At 46.7% G+C, this 20,560-nt stretch overlaps 1 protein-coding gene across 4 annotated transcripts in view; it reads left to right on the plus strand.

The window, feature by feature from the left end:
* The window catches only part of USP24 (ubiquitin specific peptidase 24), a 2,099,319-nt gene that overhangs the window by 300,701 nt on the left and 1,778,058 nt on the right, over positions 1 to 20,560 (plus strand). For all 4 annotated transcript variants that reach the window (XM_078670143.1, XM_078670156.1, XM_078670149.1 and 1 more), the window contains exon 13: positions 20,203 to 20,310. In XM_078670143.1, coding sequence (XP_078526269.1) covers positions 20,203 to 20,310 — 108 coding nt within the window. The remainder of the gene's footprint in view (positions 1 to 20,202; positions 20,311 to 20,560) is intronic.

Here is a 20,560-nt window from a genome sequence, read left to right on the forward strand (position 1 = left end):
CACCCGAAATATAGAAGAAAGAGAAAGGGAATAATAACGAAGAAAGAGAAAGAAGAAAAAGAAAGAAGGAGAGGAAAAAGAAGGAAGGGAGAGGAGAGGAGCCAGCGACCGAAACATAGAACACCACCCCCCGCAACAACGGATCACTAATCGAGGACGAAGAGGATATTGAGAAAAGCCTACACAAGGATAGAAACAGGAACTGTCCAAAATAACGAGGCCCGGAGATGCCATTTAAAAAGGTCCCACAGGCACCCAGGCACGATCACCCCTGTCCACTTCTATGAAGAGTCGAACTGCCAGACCCCGCCACGGCCAAAGAACCGCATGATACAGTGGGTCCATACCAGTCAGGGACGGCCAGTGGGATCTCCGCAAAACACCGTCCCGGCCAACAAGAAGCAACCAGGATAGCTCGGCAACAGTCAGAATGCAAAAGTACCTCAAAGATACACGTGGCCAAGCACAATTTCTGGACTGTCCAGCACGAAGCATAGAAATCAGGATATAGGAAACACTGCAGCATCGGCACCGGGTCCATTTGATCCCATTGAATCGAACACCCTGCCGGAGATCCCAGCACAGCAGCTGGAGAAGTTTCAACCATTACGACTCGGGAAGACGACTCTGCGTCACAAAATGGCGAAGCAACCATGGCGGCGATCCGCAATTCCAAGTCTCGGCATTTCAAGGACAGGTCGATCCGCAGAGCAGCCAGGGCAAACAGGACAACACCCCGAGTAGGGGCCGTCCGAATCAAACGGGGCTCGGAGAGAGCAAATGCAGCAACTTCCCTGTCTCCAGGAGAAAGAAACTCCGAGGGGGCATCCGCCATCTTGAGCACATCGCCCACCGCCATCATCGCAGCCGACTCCAAGTCCACCAGGAGCACCGGCGGCCCCAGGGCACACAGCCGATCCGCGGCGGATGGCGCTCGGCGGAGAAAGGAGAGTCACCAGAAGAACGGGCGTGCTCCCCACAGCACTCGGGGGGAGCCCAGCACCGGATCCCAGGCGGGTCAAGCAACAGGAGTGGGCTTCCCACTTGAGGGGTGCCGGACAGCGCGACTTCTCTTCGTCGGGCCGGCAGGCAATCGGGCATACGGGGTGGTCCACCATCGGGGGCGGGTCCGCTCCGGGGCTTCCGGCCCTCGGGTCTCAGGCTCTCACCATCGGGTCTCTCCACCGGTTCCGGACCGCCGGCACTCCGAACATCTCCGGGCAAACCCAGCACTCGAGGCCCCGGCGTCAGGGCCGGGAAGGCCAGCAAGGTGACAAGGGCAGAACGCAGAAATCCCTGCACGCCAGAGCCCCGGAAAAAGGATGGTAAGTGAAGGCTCTTCCTTGGTAACCAAATTCGAAACACCCCGAACAGGATTAAAGACAGGATAGGTGGCGGGGAGGAAGGGATCTCGGAGCGAGGCGGTTATGCGACTGTTCCGATCGCCATCTTGGCTCCTCCCCCCCAGTGTGCTCACTTTATAATCATCTGCACTTTAATGACAAGAAAATAAAGTGACCTAACCCAAATAAATGTGAAAATGAGAAAGGTGTAAAAAATAATGGTGCGAACTACCATCTCTCCCCCGTAATGTGAACAGTCACCTGATCTCCCCATTAAAATAGGTTGTGAATACCTATCATATCATATGTATTTAATATTTATCTAGTGTTCACACCTATTTAAAACAATGGCATGTTTAGACCATTTTTTCACATTTTCCCACTGGGAGAGAAGCAGAGGATGAGATGCTCATAGTGAAAACTACCTAGTTTTAATGTTTTGCTTTGCTAAGTATCATGTTGAAGAATAAAACACTAATTATATTGCCGTTGATTGTAATATACTTGCTGATTTTATTAGATTGTAATTGTTTGAATTTAATTGTGTATTGCTATGTTAGTCTATAATATGTAATTTTCCAAACTAAATAATCATATTTGTGATGATTGGACGTTTTACCTCGTTTTGTTTTTACTATTTTAATCATTGACCAGACCTGAAAAGCCAAATAAATTATCCTTCAGTTTTGCCAGCAGGGAAACCATTTCTTTTAAGAATGACAGAAATCTTTGTTCCTTTATTATATCAAGAACCTTTTTTTAGAGTCAATTTTCTTAACAATCCAAACATCCTGTTTCATTAACTCCATGGAATTTCCAGGTTGGCTTCCCATGGCCTCAGAAGAACCTCCAATCTTAATGGGAAATAGCCATGGGATTAAAGGATGAAAGTGTTATTCAGTAGTAGTAGTAAATGTTTATATCTGTATGCAGCCCCCATTCTAAAACATGCAAGCAAAACAAAAGCATTAGCAATGATGTATACCTCATTGTCAAATACAAACATAAATCCAATCCCATTAAAATTAAAAATCAATATAGACAAATCAGTATAAATCAAGATCATTTAAAACTTGCCTACATCACAATATAATACACATATAAAACCAGTTTCATTAAAATAAAAGATCAGTTGGGTGAATCAGTATAAGCATCAGACTTTTCTTAGGACTGCCCACGTAGGCTGCTAACTTATCGGCCAAACAGAATTTAAAAATGTCAATAAAGCAAAAACAATGAATTAATTATCTGTTTTTAAAATCCTGAATGCAATTGTTTTATAACCAAATTAAGGCAGATTGGAAGTATCCATTCTCTCCAGATATGATGATATGATATACAGAGGAAAAGCAAATGAGTCTCTGTTTCAGTTTGACACTCGCAGATAGGGCACATATCTAAAATCATAGGTGGAATTCTGCATGTGCTTTTGAGAGTAAATTTAAAAAGTAGGATATGGATCTTGCCAATAAATAAGGTTCTGGCTTCGTGAGGCTCAGTCCTCTCTGGGAGGGTTCAAAGAACAACGTACCTTTGTTTGCAAATAACTTCCCAACCAGACTACCTTTTCATGATTCCACAATCTACTTTTCATAAATACCAAGACCAATATCTTGAATTTACAAAATATCTTGAGTTCTGAAAGATAGTTTCAGGAGCTTTCTCGATCTCCTTCAGGTTCAGTTGGTAAAATCAAGATTTTACATATGTAAATCAAGCTAATTCACACACACACTATCCCGTGCTCTCAATTCCATAAAAGGCTTTCTGTAGGAGATAAGCTAGTTATTCAGCCATGATCTTACCCAATACAATAAGGGACACAGTTTAGCAATGTGCTTTGTTCATCAGCCCTAAGTCCAGTTATAAGGAGTCAAAGGAACTCTTCTTGACATATTTAACACAGATCTTATAAACCGATTTTCTGTTCTTACTAACCAGGTTAGACTTAACCCACCGATCTGCACCATACCAAGCAGTGCCTTGGCCTTTGGCTTAATATATTTGTACTACCGGTTGATAGGACAAAGTCTTATGTAATGTCATTATGGCAGAATCTCTGTTGTAAAGTCATCTGGCTTTGTTAAATCTGCTGAGAACAAGATAGCGACTTGGACAAACGGACCTCTAGATAATCAGTCACACTCTCTCCAGCGTGATTTCCCGCAATCCCAGTTTTCCTCAGCAGGTCCGGTGTGGTTTGAATACCGTACATTTGATCATACTGGGGTTTCTTTCTATACCAAGATCATTACACAAGGTGGCACATTTTTAGATGAGAGGTTGTAAGTCCATTGGTGTTTGTGATAATAAGATATCTGCAAAAAGGCAGTTCAGAAACTTTGTGATCAAGCAGTTTTGGGGAGTTAATATTACAATGGTATAAGGAATTAATCTCGTTGTTAATATAAAGTTTGAGCAAGTTTGGGGCCAGTACACAATCTTGTCGAACCCCTCTCTCTGTCTTTATCTGATTTGTCAACTCTCCTTTCCTACGCAATCTGATTTGGGCATAGTTGTCATTTATAAAGGCGTTTTATTATCTGGAGTAGGTTACTTGACATGTTGATATCCTGAAAACCTACCGCAAATTAACTCATAGAACCAGATCAAAAGCTGCTGTTAGATCTACGAAAGCTACATATAGATGTTCTCATTTAAAAACAACAGTTTTTTATAACAGTAATACAAATCGGAAGACTTGGTCTATTGTACTTATCTTATCCCTAAATGCAACCTGGAGGTGGGATAAGATCTTAGATTCCTGCATCTGATCCTGAACTTTTTCCAATATTTGCCTGTAAAAAACCTTCTATAAATTGTCAGTCAGGCTTATTGGCCTATAGATCAATAATAATAGATTTCCCCTTTTTATATATTGGGATAATCTTCCCCTTTCCTCGAATCGGGAATATTTGCACCAGCTGCAATGGCAGTAGCCAATAAAATCACATACGGGGCCAATACCACGGCCTCGGATCAAAGACAGTGTTATGTATTTGAGATTGCTATTATGAATATTGCCCTAGCCTCTTTCCGAAGCAGTTTCTACAATGACCTGTATTGACTTGTAGCAGTATTTCTGAATGACATCCTTGTTTTTCGTTAACTCTGCTCACTGGCACCTTTTTGAACACACCATGAAGGGTGCAAAGGTGTGCGATTGTCTAAACTATTTTAAGATAATGTGCATTTTGTTGACAAAAATCATCCTCTCTAGGATGCCGTTTTTTGCCTCTGTTCATAACTGTTGGTCTGGGCAAGGTGCATACTGTACAAGAGTGGCTGGCACTGCCTAATATCAAACATTGTAACAATGTAGTTGATTATGGAACTTTCACAAGTGGTTTTTAGTCGGCTATATTCGTATCATGACATTGACTGACTTGGCACTGAAAAGACAAAGTGTTAATGTGAAATACAATAACAGCCGTTTGTTATTGTATAGAATACCCTTTCTGATTGCATCCCATCCTATGCATGAAATGCCACATACTGTGGACATAGAGTTGTTACTTCTCCACTATTGGGGTGTCTTTCATAGATTCACATGCTTGAATATTCCCCGTCGTCGAAGTGGGTGCCCAACGGTAAATAAAATAGCAATAAAACCAATAATATATGTATATAAAAACATAATTACATACATTCCAAAACCATAAATACTTATAAGTACCAAGGTTAGCATTAACACATAGGAATACATTAGAAGAAAAAGAACACTTTTATAGCATGTCCATGTCATTATGTTAGGCCAAACTACAGCCATTCAGGTGCAAGCACCCCTCTAGAACCTTCTCCTCAGAGGCTGAGGCCCTCATATTTTCTATCGCATGTCATGTGAAGGGAGTCTCCCTGAGCTCTGCTCAGTTTTCAACTTCTTTCTGGATTTCTACAGTTTTCTATAATGTCTTCAAGTAAGAAGTCTTTGTTTAGACCATGTGCTTCTTGTGGGAAATTGCGGCTCTTCTCTGAAGACCCTCACAAGAAGTGTATTTACTGCCTCTATCCAGAGCATGAGGTAGGAAAATGTAAAATTAATCCTCTGGTGGCAGAGGTTTAAGGATAAGGATGTACCTCTGTCTAACGCAGAAAGCCGTGTCTAGAGCCACTTCTAAAGGTAGCAGTGTGCAGGATTTGCCATCTCCTTTCCTAAAGAAGAGTAAACTTCAACTCCAGAAGGCTCCTGCTGTGTCTCCACCTCCTCCTGCTACGCCTACGCCCCCGAGATCTGACTCTCAGGCGTCCACAGCTCCTTCTATGCATGTTTCCTCTAAAAAACGTGCTAAATCGTTGATGGGAGCGTCGACGGTCGTTCCGGCTGTAGGAGAGTAGGGTTTGCAATCCTATGATCACCCAGATTTTTGCTTTTTGCTTCACTGGTTTACGACTTTACCTGGCTGTGGGCCTGCTAATCAGACCCACAGCCTAGCTGTTCTCTCTACTCCAAATTGTACCCAGGTACTGAATTGGCACTGGGCCCTCTCCAAGTCCCTGTACCCAGGGCTGAGGGGTACCCAGAAGTCTCCCAGGGGCTGCAGCATGTATTATGCCACCCCTGGGTTGACTAACTAAATCAGACACAACTGGCTGCTTGACAGCTGGGGCAAGGTGGTGTAATCACCCTTTGCTTTAGATATAGTATTTCTATATCTAAACCTAAAATGGACACATATATTCCTATCAGTCACTCCTATGGCAGGCCTTAACAATCCTGAAGGCAGAGTGCGCGGAATAATGTGAAATGGTGCTCTGGCATGAGCTGAGCCCGTTTGCAGCTTGCGGAACCAAGTCCTAATAGCTGTTCCATGATAACGCTATACCATATACTCTTAAGTGCATTATGTACCTCGCGGTCATATGCTAACTTTGGTATAACATTATCAAAACATGTCGAGTAAGGTGTCCTACGAATTGGAATACCAACCCCTCGCCAATTCTGGCGACGGGGTTAGCATTCCACCCTTCTAGAGGGACACGACATGTATGTAACCTGTAACCCCGGTTAAAGTCAGACATAGCCTCAGCTCCACAAGATGGATGCTGCCACCGAGACACAAGTCTGCCCTCCTGCTGCTGGGAGTCCTCCCAGCACAGGAGGCAAGGACAAAGGGTTTCCTGCCCGGGGCGGTGCCAGCACCGTCCCAGACAGGATTTTGTGTATCCTAGGTAGGCAGGGCTTTAGAGGAAGGTGACTGCAAGTGGCACCCCGGTGATCACTGTGCATAGGCCGGCTTGAACCAGTTCCAGGGGCACTCCAGCCCCTGATCTGGGGAAAGCCCGCCAAAGGAGAGGGGTGTAACCACCCCCCTCCTAGTCCCACCCATAGGGCAGGACTTAGTCGCGCGCCAGCCCCCTTTTGCAGGATAAAGGTAGGAGCAGGCCCCCTTCCAAATTAGATCATCTTTGAATCCTGAAACTACTTTCCACGAAAGGAACTCAAGACTTCTCCCTAAGATTTCTCCCTTGTGACTAAGGAGTAGTCACCCTGCAGCAGCAGGCACCAACCAAGCATCGCGGTCTGCTGTAAGTCCCCTCACCGGATCAAGACTGCCCAGCTCGACGAGAACCGGCTTCCCTGGCACCTCTGACCTCTACCTGCATCATTAGCCCAGCTGTGATTCGTGGGTGTGACGAGACCTCGAGGGACCGGCCATCTTCCAAGACTGCACGACGCTTGACCAGCACGACTCCCGAGTAACCCTCGACCGAGTGCTTTGGGGTAGGAGAAGCCCCAACCCTGAGCAGCTCCAGCACCGAAGTTCAGCTCCCCTGCCTCCACGAGATCTGCGTAGGGCCCTTCTGCTCTTTGCTGCTCACCGCGTTGTCCAGGTCGCTTGCCCGTTGGCTAGTGGCCCTCTGACGACGAATTTCAACGACAAACACCGCTGGTCTGGTTGCTCCAGACTGGCCCTTGCTCCCCTCCAACAGAGGAGCACCCTGGACCCTCCTGGTCCACTCCAGACGCCATTTTGAGTCCACCACGTGGGCTTGCATTTGCCAAGACTTGTTGCCCCAATCCTGGGTCCAGCGGCGTCGACAGCAGATATCTTCGTGGGACAGCTCGCACCTCCATCCTGGTCGCCGACAACGCCTCCTGGTCCGAGAGACTGCAGAGCCCAGCAGCGCCCACTCACCTGGTTGAGGTGACTTCGTCCGGTGCCACTCTGGTGCCCACCTAAATCACTGGCTAGTGATTCAGAACTTGGTCCCCTCTGCTTACAGGTCTTCCTCTTCTCCGATCCAGGCTTGGATCCCCAAGAACTTCTTCACTGGTCGCCTGCCAGCAACTTCTTTCTTCAGGCTCCTGGTTCATCAACGAAGAAACCCGACGACATTTGAACCCTATGCAGCCGCAGCCCCTGGGCTAGGTAAACCGAGCACTCCGGTGCTCCAGCGTAGTCCAACTCTCTAAGTGTCTAGATCCACTTTCGATTTTGACCTACCTAGTCGGGTTCGCCCGAAAACACTAACTTTGCTTTTACTAGCCTCCATAGACTTTTTCCCGCCTTACGCGTGAGAGTTCCCACTCTGCACACGACGTCCCTAGGCCTCCTGCTTGTAATCTAAAGGTTCAGTAGTCCAGTCCTAGCGATTCTAAAGCCTATGAGAATAGTTACATACCTGCTAGTATTTCGCATTCCACTTGTATAGTATATGGTTTTTCGTGCCCCTCGGGCATTTGTGTAAATTGTGCGACTTTAAGTATTTTCTTAAGAGTTTTGTTGTGTGCTTAGCTCCCTGTCTCATAAAGAGCCAGGGTAGTCTTGTTATAAATAAATATACTTTATTTTTCATAACAACTTGTGTGGTGTCCTTTCACTTGGTGTTCAAGGGGTATATGTGATGGTAAAACAGCTGGCTTAACACGCCCTCTAGAGTTTAGCCTAAAGACTGCACGTGTCCATGCTACTAGGATAGCTGGTCTATCAGGTTGACATACAACCAAACATCAATAAGGGTTGTTTGGACTGATACATAGTGTTCACTAGAATAGTGAGCACTGCATATCAGGCCAACTTCTCACACCGGCTACGAAATCTGCTGTCTCCAGTTCTCTGACGACGACAGTGACGACGACTTGTGCCAGCGGGTCGCCGACGGGTGCATCGTCGTCGTCAGTGTTGACGCTTGCTGTGAAGAGAGCCTCTTCGTCGGTGGGTGCTCCGCCGGTGGGTGCTCCGCCGGTGGGTGCTCCGCTGGTGGGTGCTCCGCCGGTGGGTGCTCCGCCGGTGGGTGATTTTGTCGCCGGGTGCTTTGTCGCCGGGTGCTTTGTCGGCGGGTGCTTTGTCGGCGGGTGCTTTGTCGGCGGGTGCTTTGTCGGCGGGTGCTTTGTCGGCGGGTGCTTTGTCGGCGGGTGCTTTGTCGGCGGCTGCTTTGTCGGCGGCTGCTTTGTCGGCGGCTGCTGTGTCGGCGGCTGCTGTGTCGGCGGCTGCTGTGTCGGCGGCTGCTGTGTCGGCGGCTGCTGTGTCGGCGGCTGCTGTGTCGGCGGCTGCTGTGTCGGCGGCTGCTGTGTCGGCGGCTGCTGTGTCGGCGGCTGCTGTGTCGGCGGCTGCTGTGTCGGCGGCTGCTCTGTCGGCGGCGGCTCTGTCGGCGGCGGCTCTGTCGGCGGCGGCTCTGTCAGCGGCGGCTTCGTTGACGTCTGTGGTCTTGTCGACGGTGGTTGTTCCGTCGACGGTGTCAATGTGGTCGACGTCTACTTTCGCATCATTGCCTTTGGTGCCACTTTCTTCATCTCGTTCTGGGGCTCCTGGTGTTGACCCTCTGCACCAAAGTCGACATGTGCCTTAGGACCAGCTTCCGATTCCACGTCACTCTCAGCCTCCATCACCTCTCTTTGCCACAAGTTCGGAGCAGGACTCTGGTAATGATGAGGAGGACGATGATAGATTCCGGGCAGCTTGAAGCCCTTCGGAGCTGGTCATTAAATGTCAGGACTATAACGATGATTAGGAAGATCCTTACTTCCATGAGGAGGGACATTCTGTTCAGGTTTCCACAGTGCAAATACCGCTCACCCTCATTTCTAATCTCCAATACATGCTAGAGGATTATAATAGACGTTTTCCACCGTCTCATCAAGGGTCTCCTCAAACTAGGGTGCCTGCAACTGCAGCAGCTCCTCCATCTACAACACTGCCAGAGCCAACTGCACCTTCTGCACCGTCTACAACCTCTATTCAGGTCCATGCAACGGTTTATGAGGATGATGACGTTCGCCTAGATCGGGAAGACGGCGAAGTTGATGATGATAATTTGAACATGGCGAATTGGGGCGATTATCAGATCCAGACAACGTCTCCGCCACCTTCGGGTCCAGGGGATTCCCCTCCTGTGGATATAGCTGGTTTTCACCAACTTATGGAACGAGCGGAGCTGCGCTTTAAGCTTGCTATGGTTCTGAAGGATGAGGACGGTTTTTGTTATGATTTTAAGAGTCAGCCTTTTAAACAGGTCTGGACAGTGCCCATAATTGACTTCATTTGGAACGAGGGTGTCAAACTGATGCAGACGCCAAATTCTATTCCTGCACTTCTTCCTTGTTTGGAGAAGAAATATAGGGCGCCCCAGGGTTCTCCAGCTTGCCTGGTAGCGCAGCCTAAATCAGATTCCGTGATCACCCAGGCCGCACAGTGCCGTTCCAGGAATCAGTCTTCTCGTACTGCCGCTCCTCCTGACCGTGAGGGACGTCCTCTTGATGCCATTGGACGAAAAATTTCCACTATGGCTTCTACCACCATGAGGGCTGCAAATTCTCTGGCCATTCTGAGGCGTTACGACCGCCAGATGTGGTCAGATATGCCTTCTTTTATTGACCTCCTTCCTGAGCCCTCCAGAGCAGAGGCTCTCAAGATTCTTCAGGAGGGAGATAGAGTGTCATCAGAGATTAACGGCTGCTCTGTGGACATTGCATATACTGGTTTTCGTCGGCTTGCGGGGGCAGTCGTTTTGCGTCTTTAAGGCTGGCTTCATTCCACCTCTTTTCGCCAGGAGGTTCAGGCGAAAATCCTCGACATGCCCTATGACGGCGAATCGCTCTTTGGACAGCATGTGGACGAAGCGCTTCAAACCATCAAAAAGGACACCGAGACGGCTCGTGCCCTAGGTACTTTGCAGTTTCGCAAGCAGCCTTTTCGTGATGGACGCGGCACCAGCTCTTCTTTTCGCGGCGGATCCAACCAGTACCGCTCCTACGGCCAAGGAAATTAGAGATATTCCTCCCAGTTACAGCAGTCCTATCGACAACAGTCTACCAAGTCTTACAGAGGAAAGTCTTCCTACAGAAGCTCCACTTCTAAGAAGCAATGACTTGCCTTCCCCGCTCAAAGTTGGAGGTCGACTCTCCCTTTTCTTTTCCAATTGGTCTTCAATCACCTCGGACCTTTGGGTGCTGGACATTGTATCAAAAAGCCATGTTTTGGAGTTTGTCAAGTTCCCTCCAAACACTCCTCCAACTGGTTCACCTCCGGCTCACCTCAAGGAGCTCTTTTAACAAGTTTGACTCATGATTTAAAAAGGTGCCATCGAAGTGGTGCCCAAGTCTCAGAAGGGGATGGGATTCTATTCCCGGTTTTTCCTTGTCCTCAAGAAGTCCGGCGAATGGCGTCCGATCCTCGACTTAAGAGCCCTGAACAAGTACCTGAAGTGCCAATCCTTCCGCATGCTCACGCTCGCCGAAATTCTCTGCCTTCTCTCGAAGGATGACTTCATGACCACCATCGATCTCCAAGACTCCTATTTCCACGTGCCGATACTCCCAAAACACCGTAAGTACTTGCGCTTCCGAGTGGGGAGCAGAGACTTTTAATTCAAGGTTTTGCCTTTCGACCTTCGCTCCGTTCCTCGCGTCTTCACGAAAGTCCTGGCCCCGGTGGTGGCATATCTACGTTTGAAGGGCGTTCAAATCTTTCCCTACCTGGACGACTGTCATCAATTCGCAATCTCACCATCAGGCGTCTCTGGACACTCGATTCTGTCAAACTCTATTCCACTCCCTCGGTCTCTCCATCAACACCGAGAAATCTCAGGTCGATCCAACTCCCTGCAGGACCTTTCTAGGCGCCACTCTGAATACTTCGCAGCTGAAGGCATTTGTGTCTCACGAGCGTCCGCTGCGGATTCTCCTCCTAGTGGCTCTAGTCCATTCAAATGGGTCTGTTTCAGTTCGTGTATTGAAGTCCTTTCTTGGGATGATGCCATCCTGCATCTCCCTGATCCGAAATTGCAGGCTCAAGAGTCGCCCCATTCAGGAGGAACTGGACAAACAGTGGCATCAGGTCACCGGCTCGTTCAACGATCTGATCCTGGTGACCGCTCGGATGAGGTCCGCTCTCCAATGGTGGGCTCAACCGTCAAACATCGCTGCCGGTACTTCTTTCCTAACCATTGCTCTGGAGCTCGTCCTTACCACAGAAGCCTCCCTGGAAGGCTGAGGCGCACATCTTGAGGGGCTATCCATTAAGGGCAAGTGGACCCTGTCTCAACGTTCCTGGCACATCAACAGGCTGGAGCTAATGGCCATTTTCCTGGCGCTCAAGTCTTTCCATCTTCTACTCCAGGGAGAATCAGTGCTCATTCAAACCGACAATACCACCAGTATGCACTATGTAAACAAACTGGGAGGCACCAAGTCCCAGCTCCTTTCTCAGCTTGCACAGAGCATCTGGGACTGGACACTCCGTCGCCAAATTACCCTGACAGTGGTTCACGTACTAGGCATCTCCAACATACTAGCGGATTCCCTCAGCAGGTCCGCGTCCTCGACCCACGAGTGGGAGTTGCATCAGCCGACTCTGGACTTCATCTTTCAGCTGTGGGGTCGCCCGGACATGGATCTTTTTGAGAGCACTGTGAACCGAAAATGCCAGTCTTTTGCAAGCTGGCTTCCCCATTAAGGGTCATGCGGGAATGCCCTTTTGATGGACTGGTGCAATGTATTCGCCTACTGTTGGGACGGGAAGTCTCCTGCATGTCTCTGGAAAGAGTGCTTCCCCTGCCTTATGCTAATCTCCAGGCACGTCACTCAAAAAGCTACTGTATAGTTTCTAGATCCCTACCTCAGTGAGCATGACAATCATACATGTCCACTCAGGGTCTCCCTGTTTACCTGGATTGAGACCCTAGAGCTTGGCTCTGAGGTCGAGGGGGCATGCCTAGTGCACCCCTATTTTTCAGAGAGTGGCTACTGTCCTCTCTATTAAGGCTGTGGTAGACTGACAGTGGTGGCAGCAATAAATCTATAGTCAGGAGGGGTGAGTCCCTAGGCACCCTCCTGACCAAGTCTGTGCAGTTTGCCATGCCTGTGGGCCTGTTGCCGTTGTCTGGCTGATGTGTGTTTGAGAGCCCGTGGGTGTACAGGGGAAGAATGGTGATTTGAGCCAGTGTGAGGAATGCGAGCTGTCCTGCTGGACATCCCAGCTCCCCCGTCCCCCTCCCTATTTCCTTGGAAAGGCCTGGTGGGCTGGGGGAGACCCTCAGCTCTTATCTGGGTTTAGCTGCACTAACTGTGGATAGGACCCTCCCTCACTTGTCAGGGCCTCCTGGGCTGGAGTTAATTAAAATTCCTCTCTAGAGGGTGGCGCAGCCTGATACCAGAACACGACCTGCTACGTGCTTTACCCATGCATGGAACACACGGTGAATGGTCTGTGATTGGAGGTGTAAAAAGTAGCAGACCCTCTGATTGGATGAGCCTATCCATCAGAGGTGATAAAAGTCTGGCCTGAGTGGTCAGCTGTTGTTCAAAGACTGGGCTATGACAGAGAAGATAGCCAGGCACGGACCCCGCTGGTGTGAAGACAGATGATAAGACTCTGTTCACTGCGGTCTGGAAGGAAGGTCATTAAGGACCAGCTGTTTGTGAGGCTTGGATGAGCGTTCGCTTTGGACCAAGGAAATTACAGACAGCTGCCCAGTGTGGGAAGGAAGCTTGCGGCACATCACCAAAGGTGTGGGAAGGAAGCTTACAGCACATCACAGAGGCTGGTGGAAAGAAGCTTGCAGCACATGACGAGAGCCAGAGAGGTGGGTGCTTGATTCTAGTCTTTGAAGGTGAGATCAAATCCCCTCTAGGCTCCTTCCTTGCGCTGTGGGAGCCTGTACAAGCAGTAACTGGGAAGAGAGGCCAGTGCAGCAGACCCCACCTTTCTTTTTGTGAACTCTGAGGGTATCAGGGTGAACTGGCACTCTGCCCAGCCACTACCCTTCTTCAGCTAGCCAGTGGCTACTGGACTAGTGGGACTCCAGTAAACTGTGCCAACACATCCGGCATCTTTGATCAGGTCCCTGACACCACTAGAGCCGTGTCCTCACTCACAATGGGAGGGCACTTCTGTTGCTTTGGGTGGGGGGTTATGGGGCCGATCACGACCATTTGACTTTGCATCATATGCTGAAACTATATCCTTTCAATACAAAGTTTGGTATCAAGGCCCTAGTGAATGAGAACAGCCCTGTGTAACATGATCTGTAATATGCAATGCTTACTGTGTTTTCATGTTAACTGTGTTTTTATAGTGCTTGGCGTCTAGGCGCTATAATAATGTTTGGGTCAGAACTCTGCCCCAGAGGGCTGTAGAGACTTCTGGTTTTCACTGTTTATCCTAGTTTTATGTGTAGAATAATTATCTTATGTGTATTAAAGTACTTTTCTTTTATAAAAAGTAAAGCACTGACTGGACATTGAGTTTATCAGCTGGTGGTACGGTTTACACTGTATTCTGAATGTCTAACCCCACCTCACCTCCTTGAGTAAGCCTTGGACTGCTCTGTCTCGCTACCCTGAGAGAGTCAAGTGCTGGAGAGGAGTACTTGGTTATCCAGTTTTGGGTCCTTTAGTACTGAGGCCCCAGGACATCAGTGAGGGAACACTCCAGTTGATGCGATTGGAGCGCAGTTACCCCTGAGTGCCCTGGTGCCCAGGAAGCCGGGTCTAACACCTACGCTTTTCCGCTGGTTCCTTGAGTGTTGTGGAAAATGCGGAGACAGCCCTGCCACATTTTCCTGATCGCTCCCAGATGGCCTCGACAAGCGTGGTTCTCGGAACTGCTGCTTCTCTCGCAGTGCGAACCCATCCTCCTTCATCCTCGAGTGGATCTCCTCACAATGGACAAGGGTCAGATCTGTCATCCGGACCCCTCCTCCCTCAAATTATCGGCCTGGAACCTGAGCACCTTGAATTTGCCCACTTGAATATTTGGCCAGCTTGTAGAGAAGTTCTTGCCAATGCAAGAGCTCCATCCACAGTAAAGACTTACAAGCTAAAGTGGAAAGATTCTGTCACTGGTGTGCATCTGCAAACATCCATCTCGTGCACTCCTCTCCTGCTCAGCCTCTGCCGTTCTTTGTGCAGTTAGCTCAATCAGGACTTTTCCACTCCACTTTGAAGGTCTTCCTAGCGGCAATATCTCGTTTTCGGCAGGATGGGTCTTCCTCTCTCTACTCTTCGAGTCATTCAGCAGTTTTTCAAGGGGCTGTTCAGGATGTTCCCGCCCATTCGGCGTCCTCCTCCTACCTGGCATCTCAATGTTGTTTTGGCGCAACTGATGAAGGTGCCTTTTGAGCCAATCCACAAAGCGGATTTGAAATTTTTGACCTGGAAGGTGGCCCTTCTTCTTGCTTTGACCTCCTCACGTCACGTGAATGATATTACACGCCTTTACCATTCAGCCTCCTTTCCTTCAATTCAAATCGGACTGTGTTGTACTTGGCACCAACCCGGCATTCATGCCTAAGGTGCCAACTGATTTTCACCTCAATGAACCAGTGTTCTTAAAGACTTTCTTCGCTAATCCCCAATCTCTGGCGGAGCAACGTTTGCATTCATTAGACGTTAAAAGATGCCTTAAATTTTACATTGACAGGACAGCGCCCTTTCGTAGGTCTGATTAACTGTTCGTTGCTTACGGACGCAAGGGGCGTGCTGTTACCAAGCCAACTATTGCACGTTGGATTTCCTCAACAATTTCCTTCCGTCATCAGAAGGCCGGCTAACCTCTTCAATCTACAGTGAGAGCTCATTCCACCAGGGCGATGTCATCTTCTACTGCCTTGTTTGCTGGTGTGCCGATTCATCAAATATGTTGAGCAGCCACGTGGTCCAGCAGGCACACTTTCACGAAGCACTACTGCCTCGAGACGATCAACGAAGCTGATACAACAGTGGGCCAAGCGGTGCTTCGCAATCTTTTTAAATAAGGTGAGCCTCTTTCCTTTCCTCCGCCTGTATGGTTTTTACTATTATCTGTCTGGCAGCTTTGTCATTTCATTGCATTTTCATGCTAATGCACTGCTATTTTGAGTTATTACTGCTCACTATTCTATTCAAGCATGTGGTTCTATGAAAGACACCCCAATACTGGAGAAGAACAATTGTTACTTACATGTAAACGGTGGTTCTCCAGTATTGGTGTCTTTCATAGATTCACATGCGACCCACCCACCTCCCCTCAGAGGCTCACTTCTCCTTCTAGACTGTTTTGTCACTCTTATGCTACGAAAATCTGAGGGCCTCAGCCTCTGAGGAGAAGGTTCTAGAGGGGTGCTTGCGCCTGATTGGCTGTAGTTTGGACTAACATAATGACATTGATAAGCTATAAAAGTGTTCTTTTTCTTCTAATGTATTCCTATGTGTTAATGCTAACCTCCTTGGTACTTAAGTATTTATGGTTTTGGAATGTATGAAATTATTTTTTTATATATATATATATATATATATATTATTAGTTTTATTGTTATTTTATTTACCGTGGGGCTCCCTCTTCGACGACGGGGAATATTCAAGAATGTGAATCTATGAAAGACACCAATACTGGAGAACCACCGTTTACAGGTAAGTAACAATTGTTCATTTTTGCCCTAGGAATTGTGGATTTGCAGTCTTCTTCATTAACCAAGGAACAGAATTGAGTGATCCACCATTTCAGTAACATTTGTCTGTTTAAGAACAACTATACCATTTTTTAAGAGCTTTCAAATGATCATGGAAGATTCTGTCACAGTTGAGACGGGAACAACGTGGGCTGCTGCACTGATCAGAGCTGAGATCCTAGATTTAGTTTAAAGCATAAATCAGTGTCTGGTTCAAGCCTTCTTTTAGTTGGGATTTATGCTCACCTGAAATCCCTTGCCCAATGCCTGGACTTCCAGGTACCTCTGAAAGTAAAGAACCATCATTATTCCAGTGACGGCTCCTCCTCTAAGGCGCAGGAGCGTCGTCCCACTGCCTGGGCAGCAAAGAAAGGAAAAAAATGATTACAACAGACTGTTATTTTATTTTTTTCCTCCTGCTGCGGCAGTGCTGAGGGACGGGGCGGAGCTGCAGGGGAGGAGTGATACACTCCTGTGCGCAGTGACTGTTTGGTCGACCCTCTTGGGCTGCCCAGAACAGTCATGAGTACTCCCCTGTTCTCCATGCAGGCTGCATTACCGCCTGCATGGAGAACATGTCCAAGCCTACAGCCCCTGGCTGAGCGCCATGTCACGGCGCTCAGACCAATCAACTCTCCATTGGAGCGTTGTGATTAGCTTAAGGGTGGGAGCCTTCCTGCCTGCTTCCTGTTCTGACCTGGAGTTGGACACAGACAAACAGAAGAGAAGACACAGGACCCGGCAATGGCATGGTACGTTTTATTTTTGTATTATATATTTATTTTTTCAGCAGCTGCATGACCCCCTCCCTCCCCCCCACTGCGTCTGCGCCCCTCCCCCACTAGTGATCCGTGCCAGCCACCCCGGCTTTATTCCCATTGGCTACATACCCTGTTCTGAAGATGCCTCTGAGATGGTAAATGGGCTATCCTTTATCTCATTGACCGGATGATTGCAAGAGTACATGGCCAGGTTTGGTACATTTGTGATCAAATTCAACAATTAGTAAAACCGTCTAAAGTGTAGCAAAAACCCAGGAACAAGAAGGACCACAGACCAACTCTGGCAGCCATCCATTTGTGAAATACGTACTTCAGCCAAATCAACCTATGGGGCAGCATATAGAAGCTATGGGAATGCTCATTTTTTAACCACACCTAATTGGCTATGGAAATCATGATGTTGTATTCCAAATCATTTATTGAGAATCTCCATTGCAGCAGCTGATGTGAAGAGGCTGCAAGCGCTATCCATGACCATCACAGCCAAAGAGATCTGAATATTCCTCTTTTTTTTTTTTTTTTTAAGGAACTTATCTGGCCACTATATTTATTCATCCAGTTTCTATCCCCAACCAGTGTCTACAAGGAAATAACCAGTGGAGGGCAGTGGGTGATTCTTTTCTCATTAGGAGAACTTATTAGCACTTCCCCATGTGATGAATAAATTAGATGATAAAAGCTGCACATGTTGAGCTTGCTCGCCTTCAGGCACCCACGAAAGACGTTTCTGAGCCTATGAAACTTGTAACCATCAACAGATGCCCCCTCACAGAGAGGTTGACAATATATAGGGTTATTCATTGAGAGGTTTGGCTAGAAGTCACTGCTCACAAATTCATGCCAAAATATAAAGGTTTGTTTGCAACAGTCAAGATGATGTGTCCAGTAAACACTCTAATTAAACCTCCGCTCCAGTATGAAGCTGCACCTTGTTTCCTGTCTCCCTTGTTGAGAGCAACTTTATCTGACTCCACCCTGACAGACCTCACACCTGGCCAGTAGGCCCCCCCATCTGGAAGCTAACTTGCATTCCTCAGCAATCCCTAAACCTTCCTTCTAGTTAGTTCAGTACAATGACACATGTACAGTTAGACCCTCCTCTGCCATGCCTTGTCATTCCCTACTGAAATGCCAACTCGTGCTCTTACTATGTTCAAAAGTGCTTCTAATTTGTCCTGCATATGTATCATGTACTTCAGGAGACAATTCCTCTGAATTCTGCATCCTAGTCAGCTTTGTATATTTTACTGGGGCAACTCTTCTGAAAGGAGTGTTTGAAACTGGTGAGCCTGCAAAACACAGATCAAATTGTGTTTATTACAGCTTTTGTGCTGTCTTTTGTGCTCTTAGCCTCCATCAGGAAATTCACCTTGTCTGTGCCTATTTGTGGTGAGTGTGGCTTCTACAATTTGAAGGGTGCATTTGTTCTCTCTTTTTCAGACCCTATACTTCACACTAACTCTCAGATTTGTTCACATTGTTCCAGAGACCTGACCGTTAATTATGGGTTCTAAGAGATGCAATCATACATTCTGCAACAACATTGTCTTGCTGTCAGCATGTATTTAATTGAAGATTGGATTTTTCACCGATGAGGCAGTACTGTTAGTTACACGTTCTCTTGCTGACCGGTAGAAAACCTCAGGACATAGCAAAGATGATGACTGGGCAACAGCTTAAAGCTCTGTAGCTTGAACAGTGAATAACTTGATCATACACCCCCAGTAAACAGCTTAAACCCATGTAGCTTGAACAAATGAAGAACTTCAATACACATACCCATGTCAACATTAGAAGACCTGTTGTGGATTTCAGAGGTAAAGCAAATGCATCTTTCCGAGATAGGGTGCGCGCAGGGCCTTAGAAAATCTCCATGAATGTGGTACACCCAAATATTTTGCGTGGATCAGTGTTCCCCTCAAAATGTATGAGGCAATGCATCCCTAGAGACCAGATTCAAAACAGCATTACAAATTACAATCCATAAGAAAGGACTGACTCAAAAAGGGAGTTCGAAAATAGAAATTAGAAAACCATAAAGGTTTATCACACAATTTAAAGGTACTATACAGAAATAATGAATGCAGATGCAGCAATAAACTCATTCCATTAACAAGAAGTAATTTGCCATGAAGTCCATCAAATTCTGAATAATATAATAATGGCTAAAGCCGGAGCAATGCGAAGTCTCAAGTGTGCAGCAAAATAAGAAATTGTACAGAATCACTAGAGGCTCAGGAAAGGTCTCAAAACATTTGGTCTCACCCCCAGATTCAAGAGTGTATGCACAGGTTTTTTGCAAAGACTATTACAGGAACTTCAAGGTCAGCATGGTATGATCATTGCTTCACAAATCATATTTTCTCATTTTAAAACTTCACTTAAACCTACCATACTAGCACTAATTCACTACATGAATATTGGTTCGCCCCTTATGACCTAAAATCAAAATGGACAATATGCACTTAGTGTAACTTATGCTTCTTTTGTTTGAAGTACTCTGTGCATAGAAAAATACTTGAGGTGGCCAACAAGAATGTGTCGAAAAAAGGGTTGGCTTTTCGCTCAACTTTTTGCAATGCCAAATCGGCGTGGAGGATGCAAAGCCAGTCAGTGCAAAATGTATTTATAACCACGGCTGGTAAATCCTGCATGTAAATTTGCTTATTGATTAACCAAGAACAAATTAATTTATTCAACTAATCCTAGTTAAGAATTGTCCCATGTCCAACCTGAACCAAATAAGAAATCCCTTGAAATTAATTACCTTTCTTTTTAATTCTTGAACAGGAACTTATCTTTCTATATTGTCTTGCATTTTATTTAGGTGCAGAATTAATCAAGTGTTTTTTTTACATGGCATTTTGACATGAGTAACTTTGGTGGTCAGGTCTTCTGGCCATGATACTTAGCAAATTTCAAATTTCAAATTTTTATGTGCGACTCACAAACCTTACATTTATCATGCACTAATTTGCACATGGTTCTGTTGTAAATTGTTTGGCTGAAACATGCACATTTTACAACCAATCTAAGTTCAATATCTAGTTGCACTCCAGATCTAAATTCACATTTTTTGTTAGCAACTATGACACATACTAGGTATCATACAATTTCCAAAATAATTTAACTGCCACCTGTGTGTTTTGAGTCTTTTGTCAGTTGAGATTGAAAGTATTTAACAGGCTTCTAACTTATTTTTTCCATAGTATGGGCAGTCGTCCACAGTGATTGAAAACATTCATACAATTATTGCTGCAGCTGCTGTGAAGTTTAACTCTGACCAACTTAATCATCTGTTTGTTCTTATTCAGAAGGTAAGTGTGCAAGAAGAATTGTTTCCTGACAGTTGTGTCTTATGAGTGTGATGAAAGATTATTGGCAGATAAATAAACCTTTGTTTCTGTAATATTAATTTACCTTGAAAGCTTGCCTGAAACTCAACTCTGAGTAGATCGAGGTTTTCATCCTAGGACTCTCCAACTCGACCTGAGACACAAATTGGTGGCCCTCTGCCCTCGGGAGTCCACCCACCCCTACAGACCACGCAAGGAACCTCTGCATCAT

Source organism: Lissotriton helveticus, chromosome 1_2 (genome assembly GCF_964261635.1).
Source record: "Lissotriton helveticus chromosome 1_2, aLisHel1.1, whole genome shotgun sequence".
NCBI classification, from domain to species: domain Eukaryota; kingdom Metazoa; phylum Chordata; class Amphibia; order Caudata; family Salamandridae; genus Lissotriton; species Lissotriton helveticus.